Raw genomic sequence first — 21,294 nt, 5'->3', positions numbered from 1 at the left:
GTTAGCTTGCTAACCTATTAGCCGCTTTGTATGCTTCTAGATGCTAACAGCCTTCAAGAGGAAGAAAAACCTTTATTTTTCCCGCAATGGGGAAATTGCAGCAGATGTGTTCTCAAAACTTGTGGCTGATACTACCAACCGAGCTACAAACATTTTGTAAAATCTCTAATTTACTACATTTCAGTATTTTTTAAGCTTTACTCCACAGAGGCTATAATTTGCTCCCAAAAAAATCACTCCAGCTGGAGCACAAGTTCTTCATCTAAACATTTCCCCAATCTAAAAAAAAAAAAAAAGTCTCTCTTTAAGTGGCTCATTAAAAGATTAAACAGGGACAAAAGTCAAGTTTACATTATACACCATGAATGCGTATATCTAAAAGGAAAAATAAGCTACGCAGCCTCTAAAGAGATCTGACTCCAGGCAATTTCTGTGTATTTCACGTATAAAAAGCTTTTGTTAAAGACGGCAAACAAAACCTAGAAGCCACCACTGCATTTCAGCTGCGTGGCTTTGTCTGAGGATTACGGACCAGGAAAGAAGCAGCTCTTTTATAGGCCGCACCTGTGCAATCATGACAACGGCTCATAGGTGTGTCCTTAATCCCAGTGAGTAAAATTAAACAGGGCTATCACACAAAGCAAAGCAAACATACGCTATCTAAGGTCATATAAATAGGACTTCTAATTATAATTTGTCCTCTTTTACAATTCACAAGTTTTCGCTTCACCAGCCTTTAGCCGCTGTGTAAAAACTACACGTGTTAAAGAGATGTGTGTCGGAATAAAAGAAGTAAGCGTTGAATAAAACATCATCTTGGAATTGCAATCCTTTTCAGCAGGGTGCACTTGCGCAGAAATGATTGCTGTTACCACAGCTCAGAGTGAAACCTGGAAACTCACTGATGCAACGTTGGAGCTGTCAGATTGCATTTTTTTTCTCTCCCTCTGAAAAACACCTGATTCAGGGTGTTAGTTCTGTATTTGTACATATATAGCTTGTAAAGGCAGCAAGACTAAAGATCTGTATACAACAAGAGAGCACAAATAAAGTTTTTTTTCCTATTTTTGTCCATCTTGTTTCCTTCCTATGGATCTGACTGATTGCCACAGAAGGTGTTTGTCCCACATGATGAAGAAGAACCCATGTTACCGTTCTCAATAACCAGAAAACACACTTCTCTTCAATTCCATTTGCATTTATTCTAAAGGGAAAATATATAATTCAATAAATATCGTGGCAACAACATTGGCAAAGACATTTTGAAGGTGACATCGACATTCAAGCAAACATGACACGGGGAAGGAGACAGCGGGTTCGGGGGAATGAACACAGGAGTCGGGGCGCCGAGCCGCCAAACGCGACAGCGCTGGCATTTGAACAAGCGAATCGGGAGAAAGCCGAGAGTTACATTAAAAGTGCATCAATGCCTTCGTTTGTTTAAACAGCTTCTTAATTGCACCGTTGTTCGAGGAAAACCCCACAAAATTCAAAAACACTGTTTCAGGCGAGACATTTTCAAACCGACGACCGCCGCTTTTCCTGTTTACTTTATGATTCAGATGTGATTCAAACGAGCTGCACAGGTCATGAAACTCGAGCACTGAATGACTTAACACGATTTAAACCATGTAGGTACAAATACAATCATCCAATTTGAGTTAAGGCCTGGTCACGGCGTAATTCATTGTGGATTCATGTGAAGTCCTGCAGTCTGTGCACTAAATTGCTAATCATTTGGGCTCAAGCTGAACTCCCTCTACCAACTGTTTAGTATTTCTGTCATTAAAAGTCAGAAGGTGTCAGTTAGCTAGCTCATTTTGTGGGGCCGTTTATACTCACAGAGGAGGGTAAATAAAACTGGGTGGTTCCACACAGCTTAATGCGCTACATATTTTTTTTGACTCTCTTTTCCCTTAAAGCTCTGTTAGGACCATTAACTGTTAATGAAGGGTGAAAATTCCCCGAATGTGAACCTCCAAATCCACTAATTGAAGCAAATCCATTTGAATGAACGGATTTTACCGCGACGGTCCACCACTTTAAATGCTGAGGGTTTTTATGCAGCAGCCCAGTCAGAGGGTGGTCTGGAGGTTTTCAGATCCTAATAAACAAGCTTTAATTGTTTTCATTTCTACTCCCACTTTAAGGCGTCTGCCGTTAGTCAAATTTTCCGCTTTCTTAGTGGTGGTCATTCAGGGTTCATTGAGGATTTTAAGATTTCTTTTTTTTTTTTTTCTTCGTTAAAATGATTAACAATCAAATTGACCCATGAACCCGTCAGTGTGTGAAATAGCGTCTTTCAGAGAGTCCTTATGTGCCTATAGCAGTAGAGGTGACAGAACGGGGTCGTGGCATTGTTCTGGGATCAGCTGTTCATAGTTGGGTTCTCATCCGGATGAAGCCAAAAATAAAACAATGACGCAGTTACACACCAATTCACATTACACCGACAACATATCAGAGACGGGGGACAAACAGCAACAGGTTTCCGTTGCGGCAGAGCGGAGGGGGTGGACTCAGAAATTCCTCTTCTAATGTCCTCTGCGCTCGGACTAACAGTTTCAGGAGCAGGGGCGAGAGCGAAACGGTTTCAAAACACAGTGATGAATTGTTGTATAAGCCCTCCGAGCAAAAAGTCTTGGATCCAGCACAAGCAACAGCAGCTCCTCTTTCTCCTCCCAGGCAGCAGACCACCCCCCTCCACCACCTCTGGCTTTGGCTCTCACTCAAATGATCGCATGTTCTTAAACCCTTCATTTATGAATGAGCATCTCCTAGTGACATCACTCCTCCTGCTCATTTCCTGTTGGTGTGGAAAGCCTTGACTGCATCCGCTTTGCCCTCCCAGAGGAAGCAGGTCACTTCCCAAGGCAGGTAGCCCACTGATAGATAGCTTCCTCATCTGGTGGGGCAGTAGGGGTGGGGGCACACTGATTGGGACGCTGCTACGTATCGTTTTCATTGCCGCAGAGTATTCCAGTAACATGTACATGAGTTGAAGCTTATAAAACCCCTTTCCAGACAAATAAGGGGTCTTTCGCATGCAGGAGAGAGCGTTGCCCCATAGCTTCCTGCTTGCACCGTGCTCTGTCCTCCTCAGTCTGATCCCCAACACCCTGAACAGTCACATGACCGAGCAACTTTTGGCTTTGTCCTTCCGCAGGTCCGAGGCCACGGCAGCCAGGTCGGGCCTGCCGGGCATGTGTGAAATCCTCTTGGTGGCGCGGCCGGCCTTGCTGCGTTTCATGTTTTTGCTGTTTTTATTGATGCAGGCCAGCGTGGCCACGTGGAAAATGTCTCTGACGCTGTTCTCCGACTGCTGAGCCGAGCACTCGATGTAGGGCGCGGAGATTTGCTTGGCCATGCTGGAGCCCTGAGAGGGGGGGAGAGGTCAAATGTGGTCAGCACCGGAAAGTAAAAGCTTGCAGGTCAGGCTCACAAGAGGCTCACACTCTTAGGATCAGTTAATCAAGGCTTAAAAGTAGAGTACAAAGAGCGATTATAGTCGCAAAACTACAGGATTCATTCTCATATCCGGAAATTTCAAAATCTTTTAAACTGCATACCTGGTCATAAGAGACTGGCGCCTGTCGATGGTTAGAAAGCTCCACGAGCGTGCTCAGATCAGTGCGCAGGTCTGACTTACAACCAACCAACAGCATCTTCGTGTTGGGACAAAACTCCTGGATCTCTCCTTTCCACTGTGGAAGAAGACAAACACTTTGAATCAGATGAGCTCCATCTTCCCAAGAGCTCTAACACTAATATACACCAGACAAAGATTTGTCTTTAAAATTCAATAAGTGTTAAAATGCACACACGTCAGCCTGAATGCCCTGAGGAGAAATCCCATGAGGACCACCCCCACCCCCCTCTTGTCACCTGCCCTTTAAGTACAAAAGGTTAAAGCTGCCACTTCCTGGAGCCACTCACGCTTTGAACCCTGGAAAGGAACAACAAATAATCCCCATGTTTCCTCCCTGACAACAATAAATGCTCTGTGATCAATGGTATTTCTCTTGGGGCTTTAATCCGAGGCTAATGTGCCTCAGGGCTGGAAGGCGGGCTGGCGGGCGGGCTGGCTGGTCAGGGGATCAAGTTCATTGACATCTGAAGAGGAAGTTGTTTTGTAGAATGTGTGTGTGTGCGCAAAGATCGCTCAGACCGATGCTGCGTCTGAACGCTCATCGTCTGAATCACGACCTCAGACACACACATCGTGAAGAAACCGCACAGTTTGATCGCCAGCATCTTAATTACACGTGATAAATTAAAGTATCACATGCGAAAGACATCACGGTTAACCAACGTCAGCCTCATTGGTCAGTGTCACATTCCCGACAACAGACTGTTTATATGCAGACCTCCAACATGGCTGCAAGACGAAGGCTGAGAACCAAGAGGTTTATCAGTGTTTAATAGTATTCATGACCTTTGAGGCGATTGTGTTTTACATATAAAAGACCCATTGTATTTAAATTTGAAGCCAAATGAATAAGACTTGGACCTTGACCCATGAACTCTATTATCCAAAATGCTCCTTGTTCCAGAGTAGCACGTGTCCATCAGAAGCAATCGTTGAATGGGCAAAGAGCTTTGGAAAGCCTCATACCATTTAACACGAGGTTAAGATAAAGAACATCTCCATGGATTCGTGAGAAGACCTGGAATCCATGTCTGATTGGGTCTTAACTCATTTAAGTCATCAGGGGCTGGTTTTAGATTAGATCTTGAGTTTGAAGGCTAATTCGTGGCAAATGCAATTGGGTTTCTGCCAGGACAAAACGACAACAAAAAAAAAAAACAGGAAGTGGCACCAGGTGGACTTTACTGTAGGAAAACATTTTTATTTATTTATTTTGTCTTGACTGATGTGCTACCGGATGACGGACGCCGCCTGCACTGATTTATGTTTGGTTTGTGGTAGGACATGTGGGAGTCATTCACACACACACACACACACAACTAAAGTCATCGGACCAAGAGGCTCCATGCGAGTAGCTGGTGGTTCAGTAGCATCGTCTGGCAGCCACGGGGATTTAACCCAATGACCTTCGAGTCACACTACATTTTTACAACACATCACAAGAGCCGACATAACTCAGACCACAGATGAATCTCTTGATAGAAGCTCAAGTTTTGATCCAGCAAAATGCCACATGGCCTTAGTCAGTAGAACATCTAAAATCAATCTGATCTGACGTCGGAGGGATGTTTAGACTCTTGCTGAGCTCAGTGAATCGATGTGTTGATGAGTAGGCGACAAACCTTTTTTAGTACGCTGTCGAGCGTTTCAGGGCGGCTGATGTCGAAACAGATGAGGACGGCGTCGGAGTCTGGGTAGGACAGGGGCCTCACGTTGTCGTAGTATGGAGATCCTAAAACAAAGAGAAACAAGGAACTGTTAAGCAAGAACACATCAACACACGGCCGCTCTACTCGTGACAAGCAGCTTCTTTTGCTGCCACTAACATCCACAGAACAGGTGGCCAGCTGAGGCTGAGAATTTTTTACTGATTCAATTAGCAGTTTAGCTATTTTGAGATCGTCTAAACAGGGATTCAGCTCTGGGGACGCTGGGAAAAACTTGCTATCGGTGCTTCAGAACAGAAAATTGGATCGCAAATCTGGTTAGCACATGCTTTCCTACTTAAGACCTGAGCGGTAGAAGGTACTTTCTTAGCTGGGAGACTTAAAATTCGTCAGACATGTGGAATTTGGGCTTTAGAGGAAAGGAAATACCAGTATTCAAGTGAGGCAGGAACCAAGTCTCCAGAAAACCCTCAAATATGGTCTCTTGAATGCATAAAGAAAGCCAAATTATCGCTTTGAACTCTTAAGCATTTCTAAAAGTCACTCTCATATGACATGATTGCAGCTCAGGCATAATCCATAGCAACCAGGCAACAAAAACAAATAATGTCGCATCAGTAGAAAAATGTGCTGACTACAAGAAGATCACTTTGAAAAAAAAATAAAAAAAATTCTTCTCTAGAGGAACAGAGAACTTCAGAGCAAGGAAATGACTCCCCCCTCAAATTGAAACCATGTGCGAGGGAGACGCCCATGTCTCTCTGCCAGACTGAAACATCTCCTGAGAGGAAGGGCAAGGAGGGGAGGGGAGGGGAGGCGAGGCGAGGCGTCATGTCAAGGTGAGTCAAGATCACATGACAAGAAAGAGGTGACCACACACAACCAGCTGCCAAGAATCTGAAAAATTTTGTTTTGGGAAACTGAAATCTCCCCTGGGAGGTCTTTTCTAAACACTGCAGCGGAAAAAAAAAGCCAGGAATGCACGGTCACATGCACACACACACACACACACACACATATTCGGAGAGCTAGTGTTGCTAATCTAAACAGTCTGGATGGGAGACGACACCATTTTAAACAAGCCTTTCGGGCCCGGGCCTAGCACAACAAATCACGACATCGACTGATGTGTGCACACAGAAATCTGAAATGGATCTCTCCGGTGGTTTCAACATAAACAAACCATTCAAAGCTTTGTGACATTTAGGATGTAAAGCAGGACCGCTGCATTAGACTGCAGAAGTCTTTGGATGAGATGTGCCCAGAATACCAGATTAGTTTCCTCATGTTTCCACATTTTTTGATGTTTAATGCATTTTTTATTATGCTAATGAATACATTAAAATACGATACTGCGTCTACTAATGGTAGGTCAATGTGAAAAGAGACCGACTAGCTATCTGTCTCTCTTTTGGCCCCTGAACTAGCTAAAGTAAGCTATCGTTATCTGGATTAATATGGTTTCGACACTGGTGTGATGTGTTTATGTCAGCTACTTTGGTTGCTAAACTTCCTGTCGAACCACTTCCGAAGAATTTTAGCTTAGCTTACAGAAATCAGTTTGGAAAAACACTTTTCTATTTTTGTAAAATATAAAACTGCCAAGCTTGATAAAGGTTTTGGTTCTGCTTTGTGCTTTAGAAGGAAACACTGGGTGCAGAAAGATCGCAGATGTGACAGGACATTTTAAGTCACAGTGGCGTGCTTGGCTCAAACTCTGCATTCCTAAGTATCCCTTGCACAAATGTTCACATAAACGGGCCTTTCAGGGCGCAGCTAATTTGGGTGTCTTAATGGTTATTGCCATCAAAAACTGAAAGTCGGTGAAGTATGCATGCCAGGAAGTTCACAGCAGAACTGATCTTGATGTATCACAGATGTGCGTTCTTGTTTTTTTCCACTTGCTCCCCGAGAATCCTTCTGGAAAGCCTTCCGATAGGTGACACCACCCAAACAATGGGCCAGACGCAGAGCGGAGCGGCTATCATCGGCGCAGCGCAGGAAGTGCAAGGCAGGGAGGAGGAATGTGGGATCCCGCACAAGAATTTATCCCCAATTTTTCATGGCTGTCTCCCAATCAATCACGACTGCGCTGCATTGTTTGAAGGGATTTTTTTTTCCTTCGGCGCTCACCGCCTGGAACAAATCGCTGGAAAAATAAGACCCTGCGACTGAGAGAGTGAGCTACAGAGTCTGTTGACATTTCACAATTGATTGCTTTTATCAGTCGAGAAAAATAACAGTTGTTTGCAGTATGTGAGGTCTTGTTAATATAAAGTCATATTTCTATGTCTTTACCTTTCAATTTATTTATTTTTCCTTTGTTTGCTGTTTATAGTGGAGCCGCAACTGCAGGAGGCCTGCATCTGAGACCAACCTCTGCTTTGAGGTCATTTTCCTGTCAACCGGAAAGATAAGAGGAAAACCCAGAGCTGAGACGCACAAAAAGACCTGGTGACTGTCATCTAATTAGCTCCTGTCATTGTTCTCCCACAGGAACTCTAAATCTGGAAGGAAGACACACGCCCTGTCCTCCCCCTCTGTCCTTTTAAACACAGCCAGCAGCCCCTCTTAAATATATTCCCTGTTGCGTCGTGTTCGCAGCAAGCAAACAAAATACAGTGCAATGTGACCCGACTGCCACCGACGGAAAAAAACAAACGATATTGCGCGACTGGGTAGAGGCTCATTCTTGTTAATGTGCTTTTTCAGGCTGCTTTCCACAACAGCTGGAATGAAAAGCACCACAATAAATATACATAAAAGGAATTGGAAATTGCACTCTGGTTCTAATCGTATCACGCGCGTCATTCTTCAACTTCTCAGACGCTTCCTGACTTCCACCAAGAAAATGTTGCCCGTCTAGGATATGGTGAAATATTTCACGATGTTCAAGACATCCCACTTTACACATTAATGGCTTTCTGACATGGGAATTTGCTTTATCTTACACAAACACATGCAGACTTGAGGTAAGCCAGCTGCGTCCGACAGTCTGGAGGTGGGCAACAGGTCCGCAGGCCTCGCTGATTTACTGCATAGCTCACATAGCTGAGCAGAACTGAGCTGATGGGTGGTGGGAGCATGTGTGTGTCTGTCTGTGTGTGTGTGTGTGTGTGTGTGTGTGTGGAAAACCTTATGGGACACCTGTGGAAACAACAAACGGCACATCCAACTATCCTGCGCCAGCGGGCTTAAATATATAACCTCGCACCAGCCAGCCACGCTCAACACAAACAGAGCCGAGGACAGAGAGCAATAACCTCGACCAATATCTGCTGTAGTTGCTGTGGCGACCGAGATGTATGCGGAGGTAAACACCGCCGTGATGCCAAAATCTGAGCAGGCAACAATATATAGCAGTGAAAAGAAACAATATAATGTTACACCTGCTTAGATATATTATGATAAAACGAGCTAACAATCCAATGAGATCCTCTACTTCAATATCTCATGTACAATAAATGTATGATAGTCACCAATTACCTTACAAGTATGTCTTTGGACTGTGAGAGGAAGCAGGCGCACCCAGAGAGACCACTGTGCTGTCCGGTTATAATACAATATAATGATATATATGCTATGATATAATACAGGATTACACTACACGATGTTACGGTATATTGTTAAGCTATGCTATACACCTAAACGTGCTCTTGACGCACTGTTAATGGCACTCAAGAGCACATTAACGGCAAAACTGTGAATTGCGTGTGAAACCGATATAGGCCAGTCACGTGCGTTAAAGATGGACTGGCAGGACACTTGTAAATGGAGAGCCAGGAATGCAAAGTCCACAGTGTGTGAAGGCCAGGCACAGATGTCAGGTGTAAGATCACACAGAAAAGTCCCTCCGTGACATTAGAGGACAGGAAGTCTGTTAATCTCTCCTAGGATTCCCGTGCCCTCCAGTTCACGCGCTGTATCACGACACCACGGCCGGCAAATTCCACTGTGATTCAATTTTCCCCTCTGGAAACGAGGTAGGGCTTTGGTGACCCGCGTCGCTTCTCTTTCACCGGCTGAGGATCTGGGCCTGTCGCGTACAATAGGCGTCTTTGTAGGGGAGGAAGTAGAAACCTTTAGTCTGAGGAATGCCAGACATGCAGCTCCAATTCGCTGAGCCCAGAAATGTGATCCAGTGCGACAATGGCCGCCGACAGAAGAATGGAAGGGGGGGGTGCACCGTGTGTGAGGAGCTTACTGAGAGCATGGAAAAGTCCCATAGCTGAGCTGAACAGCATTACAGAGGGGGGAGCAGGACATGTGCCACACACTCTCGAAACTATAGAAGGAAATTCATCTGGGCTGTTCCTCGCAAACTCTGACATCATCCCTCTCCCGTTGCAACTCCTTCACCAGTAAATCATATCTGAACGTGCGGAATCTGCATGTATTCGGTTCTTGTGTATCGCAGATAAGATTTTAATTGAAGCGTTTATTTGCTGCAGCTCTGGGACAAACATCCCCGCCGCTTCCTAAAGTTTCATTTCGGCATGAGTGCATCATGAATATTTTAACTGCGCAAAGGTGCAGCAACTGTTTAAACCAATCTTCTCTGAGCCGGAGATTAGGACTGGAACAGCTGTTTGATTTACAGAAAATGGAACGACTATTTTCGTCTCGTACTCGTAGAGAATTTTCAATCGAATCTGCAGCTTCCTTCAGGTCTGCTGAGCATTTTTGCATCTTTCAGCTCATTGTTTTTTTGACGGCCTGCAGCTCTAAGGTTAGCAAGATAAATTAGCTTGCCTGCTAGCTGGTGGATAGTTGAGTGGTAAGCATCCGACTAGTTTACTCAGGAGAGAAACAAAACAGGGAGTGAATATAAAGTATGTATATATTATTTATCGTTTATCAGAATGCCTGAAACAAATCTTCAAATAAATGCTAATATCGCTTTGTACTAACTGGAAGGGTTTTGTTTACAGCTTGTTGTGCTAACCCCCAGTGGCAAAAACAAAAATCAATATATAAGAATACCAACTGCTTGCCAGTTTACAGCTCTAGGAAAGTTTGACATTTTCAAATGCCTCTCCTTTGATTACCTACTCAGATGTTCCCAAATGTTCTCATTTCTATTCCATAAGGTTGAGAACATGCCTTAGGCGACAAGGTGCTGAGCCACCCAAGGGTTGGTCTGTTTACACTCTTCCCATCTTCCTGTTTGACTCCCAAACAAACACCTATGCCGCTGCTCATTCAGACATGCAGGCGTAAACCGATTCCTCTGCCTGTGAAAGAAGCGAGAGGCATCAAAGGCTGCGCCCGGCAGACCTCAAACTAGGAAGCGAGGCTGGTGCAGACAAGCTGGGTGGAGGGTGGGTGGGTGTGGGGTGCAAATGGAAGGCTATATAACTGGCAGGCATTTACCTTAATGATCTGAATTAGTCCCATCACCCTCCCTTTTAAACACACTCACACGTACACACAGCAGGCTGCTCATTAGGCCACTCATCACTGCAGAACAAAGACAACCTCAGTGTGTGTAGGTGTGTGTTTGTGAGGAATGGGAGGGAGTGTTTGTCTTCGTGTCTGCGTGCACGTCTTTGTCCGAGCGCATCCTTGGGTCTCACACACCCCTCCCCTGCGCACCTCAGGAGATAAGGGATCGATTGGATTGGCCGTGGCCGATGGTTGTCTCTACAAAGGGACCAGTCAAGCCGAAAGCTGTATCAATCGGTCACCCGTTGTGTGTGTGTGTGTCTGTGCAGGCCTGTGTGTTGGGTGGGGGTTAGGATTGAAGGTAGGGGGCTGGGGTGGGGGTATCTGGCTAAGATCCACTGATCTAATAGGAAACGCACCCCCCTTCTGTTTTATGAAGCAGAGAGAAAAAGAAAAATGGCTCCAGGCGGACGGCCAACACAGAGCAATAAAACAAAATTCTCACTCTGGCCCCGCTTTCATTTCTTCACCTTTCCAGTTCTACAATACACACAAACCCGAGGGGTGGAGGAATCTGAAATTTGAGCTCTTGTTTTTGCTTGCTCGTAGTGTTGCTGAGACTGGAAATGAGGTTTATTCCGCTGGTTGCTTTTATTTTCACTTTCTGTGAAGTGTGAGACACGGCAAAAGGTCAAAAAAATTTAACTTTAAGATTAAGCTTTTTTTTCTGCTCAGGGGTTTGTGTGCTTCAGCAAAGGAAAAAAAAAACAAGCCGATCACGACATTCGAGAAAGTTACTTAAACATTGCTCAGGAATTCCAGGCCAGAGACCCGCAACAGCTGGCTGTCGGCTTGCACCCGCCCATCACTCCCACACACACACACACACACACACAACACATGCTTGCACACATGCAACATACGCCTCGCTCACGCCTCACTGCTGTGCTATTCAGTGGCGGGGCATTGATGGATGGGTACAATGGTTTGTTTACACACTCACACTTTAAGCACACAGTGGGTTTGCAGCAGCTGGCTCGGACCCCGAACACAAAGTCCAGCTAACAAGTGATAAAATCTAAAAAGCCAGAACTTGTGTTGCACAACTTTCCCAAGAAAGGGGGAAAAAAAAAAAAAGGGGGATGTCGGGTGAATTTCGAAAGTGTGTTCACCAGATGTACGAATATGAGCTCCATTCAGCCGATCATTATGCTCCCCTTTCCTGTTTCTGCCTCCTCAGCTGGGAGGAATTCATAAATCAAATCCATTGCTCCGCGTTAAAAGTGAACTGCGAAGGCTAAATGTTTCCATGTAGGTAAGAGGTGAGGCCCGTTTTAATCTCAGGGGAAATGTGTGTAGCTTGTAGGAGCAGTAACTCCAGACTATGAGAAAGGATTAACCTCGCTGTAATCATCGAAATAGGTCACAGATTCATTTCATTATTGGAAAAAATGAAGGGCTATGACTCTTTAAATTTCGAAATTTGGATATTTTGAGAGGGAGCGGCTGATGACTAGTCCTGTGGGTGAGTTAAACCATTCTTAAGTTAACACATTAATCTAATCAGCAACTTGTGTTGACCAAGAGGGTTTGTGCAAGTGACCTGTATGTTCGGACATGTCTAGACGCTTTCTCAGCAGCTGATATGCTGGGTGACACACACACACAAACACAAGGAAGACAGATTACCTGAGGTGTCCCACAAACTGAGCTCGATCCTCTGCGTGTCAATTTCAAAACTGGCTGTGTAGTTTTCAAACACCGTGGGGACGTAGCTCTGCAGGGGGAAAAAAACACACACATGGGAGGGTGTGAATGTTAGGAAGGTTAAACTTTCATACAAATGAGCAATGTTGAAGCTTGTACGTGGTTATCACATATGCATGCATCACGTTAAGTAATGCATGTCTGATGTATCATCACATCACTGTTAATTAGGATCATGTTCAGCAGTCAGCAGGGGCTCACCTCTGGGAAACAGTCCTTGGCGAACACGTGAAGCAGCGCAGTCTTCCCGCACTGGCTGTCCCCAACCACCACTATCTTACACTTCACACTCTGACTGGGATCCATGCCGGATTTCAGAGATAACTTCTGACACGAGCGTCTCTCCTTCATTGATTTCAGTTTAAAATGAAATATAAAAAGTCCAATCCCGGATGCGTGTAAAGCGTCTCGATGGAAAGCGACAGATGCTGCCGCGGTGCGTCCAAGTCTGTCTGCCTGCCTCGCTCGTCTGTCTCCCCTCCGTGTGTCTCCGCCTGTTCTGAGCCGGTAAATGCCATTTGCTTGTATTTATAACGTCGCAGGAGCCAATGGCAGTGGCTCTCCTCCCCGTCGGGATGAGGCTCGTCCCACAGCATCCACACACAGCCTGCCGGGCTCGTCCACTGCGATGGCGCCCCCGCTTGGACAGGGCAGAGGCAACAACTTTAATATCAAACCAATAAATAAATAATATATACAGAAAGTGTATATATCACTATGCATTTATATTGTCGTTGTACACAATGAGTTTGAAAGGAAAACCAATAAAAATAATTTACAAAAAAAAAAAAAGAAAGTGTATATATCAACTATATATAAATATATATCTCAAAGGGTCAAGATGTTGTGAAGAGATAAAAATAAATAAATAAATAAATAAAACACTGGATGACAACCATTGGATGACAACACACTGATCCAAATTCAATATGGCCGCCAACGTTTAAAAAGCCTTCATATAAAATTGTAGCACATTAATGTGTCCGCCCCTTGTATATAGTTTAGCCGTATAGAGTTTTTAAAACTAATTTTATAACGTAATAATTGCATAAATTTGCAATGCTTTTGTGGCGTCCTTCATTAGCGTGCTAAAGTGTTAGCTTGGGTGGTTGCTAGGCGACAACAGGCCGGTGCCACTTGCCACTTGTGCAATTAATGTCAGGCGTAGCTACTAGTAATTTGAGTAATTTGTAAATGTTTACCATATAATAGTCATAAAAATGTGAAATAAATCATAGCCGGACTGCCGGTCGCTCAATTCATAAGGGGTTATAAAAATTTATTTTATGACATGAGGAAATAACTGTATAATTTGCAGTGCTTCTGTGGCGCCCATCATTAGCATGCTAAAGTGTTAGCTTTTGTGGTTGCTACGCAACAACAAAGCCCAGGTCACTTGACACTTGTACATTCAATGGACTCCTCTTTTTTAATATTTACTGAATAATATTTATAAAAATGTGAAATAAATCATAACCGGACTGCCACTTGTTTTACTCATAAGCGGTTAGTGCTAGGCTACTATACGCTTGAAATTTGTTTGTATACAAATGGTTGAACTTTGCGTAGTTTTAGTGCTAACATGCCAATGGTCTGTTGGTCAACTATATCAACATAACACAACAGTAGACACAGGACAAGTCGATAGTTTGCATCTTATTTGGACTGTGTTGGGTTTCTAGCACACACAATTTATTTATTTTTCACTCTGTTTGGGTAATACTGTAGTACATGAAAAAATAATCACTTCCATTTTAGTGGACACTTGTGGAAGTTTACATAATCACACAAATGTTTATTATTTATGCATGGAAGCCACATTGTAATGGCTGAACATTTCATTTTAGCCATATTCATGGAGAACAATGCATCACATTTTACAAACTACAAGTAGTCAGATACATGCACTGCTTGACAAAGGCTTACGTTTTTATTCTCTACAGTATGATAAATTAATTTACACTGAGGTCTGCTACTCCAGCTACCATCAGCATGAATTTAACGGTTAAGCTGCTGTTGTAGCTAACTGTACAGATTAACAAACTGAATCAGAAAAATGTTGATTCATTATGTGTTATTTTTCATTTACACTGAAGTAGAGCTTAAAGTACTTGGTCATATGCTACCACTGTATATAATGAATGCCAATTCTTCAGTTTCATCTACTTGTGTTTAAGATTTATGCCAAAATTAATGTGGTTTGATTTAATTATAATGCTACTGAAGAATTTGGAAACTTAAACTGTGGTGCTGCTTACCAAAAGGAGAAATGATTTGTCCCATAACCCTTAAACAATGGGTAATATCAATTTGTGAAAGTGCGTGAAAAAGGTTTATGTTGGGCCACAGCATAATATATGCTTCGTGGAGTACTCACAAGGTGAAGCAGTAACACTCTTTAGGCTCAACTTTGTTAATGTTACATAAATTTTTTATCTCCGCCCTTCTAGAGAAGAGATATTCAAATGAACTCTCTACCACATAAAACAACAATAAACCCAATGAACCCAGAACCAGATGCTGCTCATTTCCAGTGAGCGGCATTAGTAGTTTCCAGTGAGGATTCCCCTCATTATATGTGAGTAATGCATGCACTTATTGTGTCATAGACAGCCAGAGAAAACACATAAGCTTTCATCCGGATCCTTATGAGAAGATAGAGAAAAGGGCGAAGTGGAAACTGAATTTCCCTGCGGGGTCGATAATGCACCACATTCACATTTTTCTGTTTTTCAGAGTGAGAATAGGAACCCTTCTGGTCTCAAGGCCTCATCCCTCAGCCCTCAGGCTACTCGTTCCCCAACACAGCATTCTTGCTAATTTTCACAAAAACGGGAAAACAGCAGCGTTCTGCATCAGCTCTCCCCTCTGCGACAGTGATTGGACTCTTAGATTTGCTGGCAGCGTTTTTACAGTGAGACAGCTCCACCCTGCAGGCTGTGTGGTGGGAGTCCCGTCTGTTGTGTGGGAGCTCTGCCTCCAGGACACAACACTGCCAGGAGAGAAGGGACGGGGGAGATATCTTACACACTGTAGCTCTGCTACTTGGCAGCCATCTCCGTACCATGTGCATTTGACCTCATTCAAATTCTGTTGGAATCAGAAGATTACAGAGATTTTACCTGCCTGGATTGCAAACCAGTCATTTTGTGTTTGTTGTGTTTGCGTAGCAACTCCCAAGCACACGCCTGTTTTCCTTCCACTGGTCTTTATGTATATCTAAATAAATCCAGAGATTGAAGGGGCAATTGCAAAGGAGAGGCTGAACAAAACCACATTACCTGAGTTGTTTACACACTATGTCCCTGTGCCCTTCTCCAGTTTTATTCAGGCTGTCTGCCTGTGTGTGTGTGTGTGTGTGTGTGTGTGTGTGTGTGTGTGTGTGCTGCACTCTGCCGTAGCCTGCAGCGTTGCCAAGCTCACTTGGGTGTAGCCACACATTTGGGACACTGACATTATACAGAAACATCTTAACGGGAAGCTGATATATAAGATGTAACCAGTCAGTAATGGTGGACACATTTAAGTATTAGCAAATGGTTTTGACCATTTCAAAATGTAATTCCCTTGAATGCCATAAGCACTAATTTACAGGACAGTAGACAGTCATGTTCTGGTAACTTGTTGTCATTCTTTTCCATTTAACCTTGCATTGAAACTGGCGCTAGCCTGTATTTTTTGGTTTATTCTGTATGCATGTCAACAAAGAGGACACTAAATAAATGACAAAATGGCCCCTGAAGCTCAAACAGCACAGTAAACTAGGACTCTGTTAATGGATTTGGCAGACAAGTACAGTTGCCTAAACACTGTACATAGTTCCCAGAATAGAAATGAGGGTACCACCTGTTTCTGGTCAGATGGTGCTGTCAACATCCTGCAGATCTTGTAAATTTCCACGAGGATAACAAATTCAGAACAGATTTTTTGACCACCTTTGCATATTTCTAATTTCATTTTCATTCAGCACTCTTAAGCTGTTTAAGCATAACAGAACTGAACCAGCGTGAATTAACGTAACGTGTACTGTAGCTTATAATCAGACGTATCTCTGGGATGATCTTGAGCTATCCTTGGCTGAAACATCAATAAACTCAAACACTGTCTCTTTTTACCTTTGGGAATTCCTGCACCACGTATATAGCTACCTCAGCATTATGATTAAATACAATGCAGACAATTCTCTAAAAAAGTGGAGTCTGAATGTATGTGACAAGAATTTGAATCCCAGACCGAACAAATCGAGTGCAAACCGTAATCGCAATAACAAAATAATGATTTGCTGAGCATTTTAATGAATACAACATGATTAATAAACCTTGAAGCATACGTAGTGTTTTAGATAATTACTAGATGACCTTGGTCTGTATACCATAATGCTTTATTGAACAACTAGGTCAGCTCATGTCGACAGTGCACTATTTTGTACAGCATTTTTGTTGTTGCCAGAGTTAGTTATAATTTTTACAGCCATAAATAATCTGAATCATACTGAAAAATACCTCAGAGCAGAAATATTGTAGTTTCTACTGATAAAACTCCAGCAAATACTCATCATTACTCCTGATATCTATCTTAGTTCAGGTCTGTGTCACATGCCGGCACACATCATTACTCCTTTTACTGAAAACTTCTCGGAGCCCTGACTGAGAGGGATTTGCCGTATTTGCCGCAAATATTTACAGAAATGTTAGGCAATCGCAGGTGCAATGATGTTAACAAAAAATAAACAGGTTGCGAAATGGCTGAGCGTGAGTAAGAAATGAGAGAATTTGACCCAGGTCTGAAGCGGCTTGGTTTTAGCCAGCAGGCCGGCAGTGCTGGAGGTGTGTGACGAGTCTAGGTCACTGGGTCTCTCTCCCTCTGCCCTGACAGCATGCTGCCCCACAGTTATCTCTGTCGACGTGCATTCGATCAGAGGAGCACTGACATTTACTGCCGGGGCAAATTCAGTGCACACTGACTTGCTTCGGTTTGAAAGGGGTTTCCTCGATGGTTAGTCACCGTGACTGGGAAATTAAGGGCAGATTCAGGGAGAAATAGCAACGGACATTTCTTTGTTCTTTATTCAAAAAATAAGAGAGAGCGCAGTAGGTATCTATAAAAGAAGGGACTATCTTTTAAAAGTAAAGTCACATCATGTAAGATCATTCTTAGATAAAACTTACACAACATAATCATCCTTTAAATCATCCTTTAGTCTGCTGTGTCACAGCAGTAGGTTTTGTGCTAAAGGCTACAATAAAATCCTCAAAGGGCCTCTTTAAAATAAAGTACATTTTGCTAAACAGGAGATGTCAGAGACCTGCTCGACCTCTCACAGTATTCTGTGTAACTTCAACTACAATGCTCAGCTCTCAGCCTTGATCTGTGGCTGAGAGCGGCAGGGGGCTGCAACCTGAAAGTGCTCCAGTTTCGGGACAAGGGGAGATGTTATTTCACACCAGCTGAGCCAGTGACTGACCCTTGATGACATGTGTGTGCAAGTGTGAGCTTGCTTGTGTGAAAAATCGCATTTTCACGCAGATGTGCTCTGTATTTTTCTGTATGTAAAGTGTGAAGAGCATGTACTGAAAGGCAAAGGTTATCCTTTGTTATTCAACTTTAGTAATATGATTAAAAAGACAACGCTATAATAACTGAGCCTGTGTGAGGGCCCTCTTCCTTCTTGGCTAATTCAAAAACTATTAAAGAGGTGGCACTAAGAGTTAAGCTGGGCATACATAGATTTGAATCTTAATTACAATATATTCGACCCATTCATTTCACTTTTCCACTTTTCGTTTTTCTAAATAAGCCTCCCCATGCCAGTAAACCAAGGCTTGTGTTCACTTCTCCTTAGTGGATGTTTTTCGCACAAGATCATTGAACTTTCCAGTTTGTCGTTTCTGTGACAACATAGTAAAAGTACTGGTATATTTACAACGATACTGCTTACAAAGTGAGATCGCTTTATTCTGACGTCACTGTGCTCTTCATCTTGCAGCGTACGATGACTGCACTGAAGCACACTGAAGAAAAGAGAAGGAAAGTGAACGCACTCCTGGGAAGAGTTCCAACATTCCTTCAGGTATGACAAATGTTTTGAGAGACTGCTTTACTCCTCTTGTTCCCAGAAAGTTTTTTAGTTTTTTTGTTGAGGCTCCCTTTCCAGTAGTTGAGAGCAACTTATCTTGGATCAGACTGTTGGAAATTTCCATGGAAATGCACAGTTTTACCAAACATTGTGCGTCACATGCCATCACTGAAGACTAAATCACGTGAAACGTTATCATAAAGGCACCTAATCCAACATGCCACATCATATAATGGGTGAAATATGGACGGGACAGTCAGTACTCCATGTAAAATACACAAAAAGAGTCATTGTTGGGGTTTCTGGTGCATGAAGCAGTGGTAACTGACTGGAACCTCCTAATGAATCCTAACAAGCTTCAGCTCCCTATTCCTCCCACCTTGGCCGCACAAACCCATGACATTTTACTTTAGTAAACCATTAGCTTAATATCCTCTTCTGGATTTACTGTAGGGCAGCGAGGGCACGGCACACACACCGAGACCGGAACACACACAGGCACATGTTAGAGTACAGTAAGTCTGTCGAGTGTGTCCCGTCAGTCATTAGGTCTGTTCAAGCGTGGATACACACATGGATGTAATGATGTGGAGTGAATGTGTTCAGTTTGTGTGTGTGTGTGTGTTTAACAGATTGAAGGATGAATCATTCAAGGGATGACCTGATTCTTCAGGGAAGTTTGAGCATGTGTGTGTGTGTGTGTAAGGGTGTATGTGTTTGAGGGGGTTAATGGCGCATGAAATTATGGCTTCATTAGCATAAACCACATGATGGGAAAATAATCATATCTGTCAGTTACATGACGGGAACAAAGGATATTAGCGAGTATTAATCATGAGGTGACGACAGTGAAAGTATCATTACAGTGTTATGTATTGGTTTTTAACCTGTACATGCACCGATTTGGATGCAATAAAGTGATACCTGACTATTTCCATGATTAGTGCCAGTGGGTTTTATCTATCTATTTCTTTATGAGATTGTGCTCATATTTAGTGTACATACCTTAAAGGTGGTGGAAACACTGCGGCCATCATTATATTATTGCCCTGCTTATGAGTGAGCTTATCTTCACATAATCCCGTAGTTGGCACATTAAAACCTTATTTGACAGGAACTATCATTAAATGATGATGGTGAAAAGATCATTAAAAAGTTACGTATTGTTAGGGTTAGGGTTAGTTAGTTGTATGTTGCCCCCACCTGCTTCATAGCCCTTAATAAAGGAACCAGCTTACCTTTTTAGAAATATCAGTACCTGTTTTTGTTGTGTTTGTTTTGTCAGAAGAAGAACTAACAATTGTTTTTATTTATAATATTTTCTGTATGAGATTCAGCGCATATTTAGTGTACACAAATGTTTACTGGTTTTGCCTTCCAGCCAAGTGGACACATGACACAACTTACCTTTACATGTTCCTTAATTAGCACGTACAAACCTTATTTTTACAGTAAGAAATCATATTTGAGAGTGTAACGACCATGAAAAGATAAATAAAATGTTACATATTGGTTTTTAACTGTACATGTCCTCCAAGTTAAATCTTTAAATATGAAAAACTGATACCTGTTTGATCCGTTAGTGTTACCGCCACATTATCAAGAGCCACAGCTTACCTTTTTACAAATATCAGTGCCTCTTTTGGTTTTGTTTGTTTTGTCAGAAGGTGAAAACGTTGGTTAACACCGAAACTAACGCTAACTATCACACTGTGGCCAGCATGATGATGATTATTGCAACAAACACTGCTTACTACAGTCTATCATCACATATTTTGTTGTGGTTGTTATACGTCATACAGTATGTGTTAGAAAAAAGGTTTTCACGAGTTTTGTTTAAAAGAGAAAGAAGAAAAAACCTGTATCTGGCAGCCATCTACTCCGGCTTCCTAACCAGTGCCTGCTGTATTTCCTCATGATCCTCGGAAATGTGCGGCCGCTGTGCACGGATGTGGCTTTTTTTTATTTATTTTTTTTTATTGTGCAAGACCCACCACAGCCAAAACGGATGACTCACATCACAGAGCTGAGGCGGCGTTTTTTTTTTTTTTTTTTTTATGTGTGTGTACTAGTGTGTGAGGTGAAGATGAGGGTGACAGCGAGGCAACAGCCGCCGCGGGTGTCAACCAGCTCTTTATCACGGTATTGATAAATGAGACGCTCCACATGTGCCGTAATGAATTTAACGTCAGGACTCAAACTTGCCCTCAGCTCTCAAACACACGGAAGACACAATAAAGACAATGCAACCACTGCTCTCGTCAATGTCAGTCTAATCAAAAGTTATTAAATGGTAATTACCATTGACTGACGTTAATGTTAATGTGATTGGGAGGTTTTGATACAATCCGGTTAAGTTTTCAAATAACGGGGCCTCTGGCTGCTATTTCGGTGGTCCCCAGCTGTTAATGGATGATAGCAGTTAATTGTATTTCTAAATGTGGTGACCAGGGGCAGCACACATTCAATTATTTTGAGTCTCAAATCTCACTTTTAAACCATTCATCTGTTATACAAGATAAACTATTAAACATTGATCTGGCAGCTACAGTTTCGTTTTGTGGTGGGTTTTAAAAATTGAACGTGACATTCAGACGCGTAGCAGCTATGCTTCCAGATGTTCTGCATATCAACACAACTGTTTTCTCTTGATAAGACAATAACTCTGCATGTCAGGGATTTTAAGGGCAAAGGAGCACAAGAATAAAGAATAAGCTAGCGCTATTTAACTATGGAATAATTAAAAACCC

At 42.8% G+C, this 21,294-nt stretch overlaps 1 protein-coding gene across 1 annotated transcript; it reads right to left on the bottom strand.

Annotated features, from left to right (window-relative positions):
• Positions 1-1,188: 1,188 nt before the first annotated feature.
• Positions 1,189-12,990, bottom strand: rnd3a (Rho family GTPase 3a). The gene is made up of 5 exons (XM_084574407.1): positions 12,670-12,990; positions 12,391-12,478; positions 5,272-5,381; positions 3,570-3,704; positions 1,189-3,376 (listed from the first exon to the last, which is right to left on the bottom strand). Exons 1-5 carry the CDS (start codon positions 12,817-12,819, stop codon positions 3,128-3,130), a joined length of 732 nt encoding a protein of 243 aa, XP_084430533.1. The 5' UTR covers positions 12,820-12,990; the 3' UTR covers positions 1,189-3,127.
• Between the last annotated feature and the right edge of the window lie 8,304 nt (positions 12,991-21,294).

This window comes from Chelon labrosus, assembly GCF_963514085.1.
Source record: "Chelon labrosus genome assembly, chromosome: 24".
NCBI classification, from domain to species: domain Eukaryota; kingdom Metazoa; phylum Chordata; class Actinopteri; order Mugiliformes; family Mugilidae; genus Chelon; species Chelon labrosus.
Note: the sequence above shows the minus strand (reverse complement) of the source record. Positions and strands in the feature narration are given on the sequence as shown.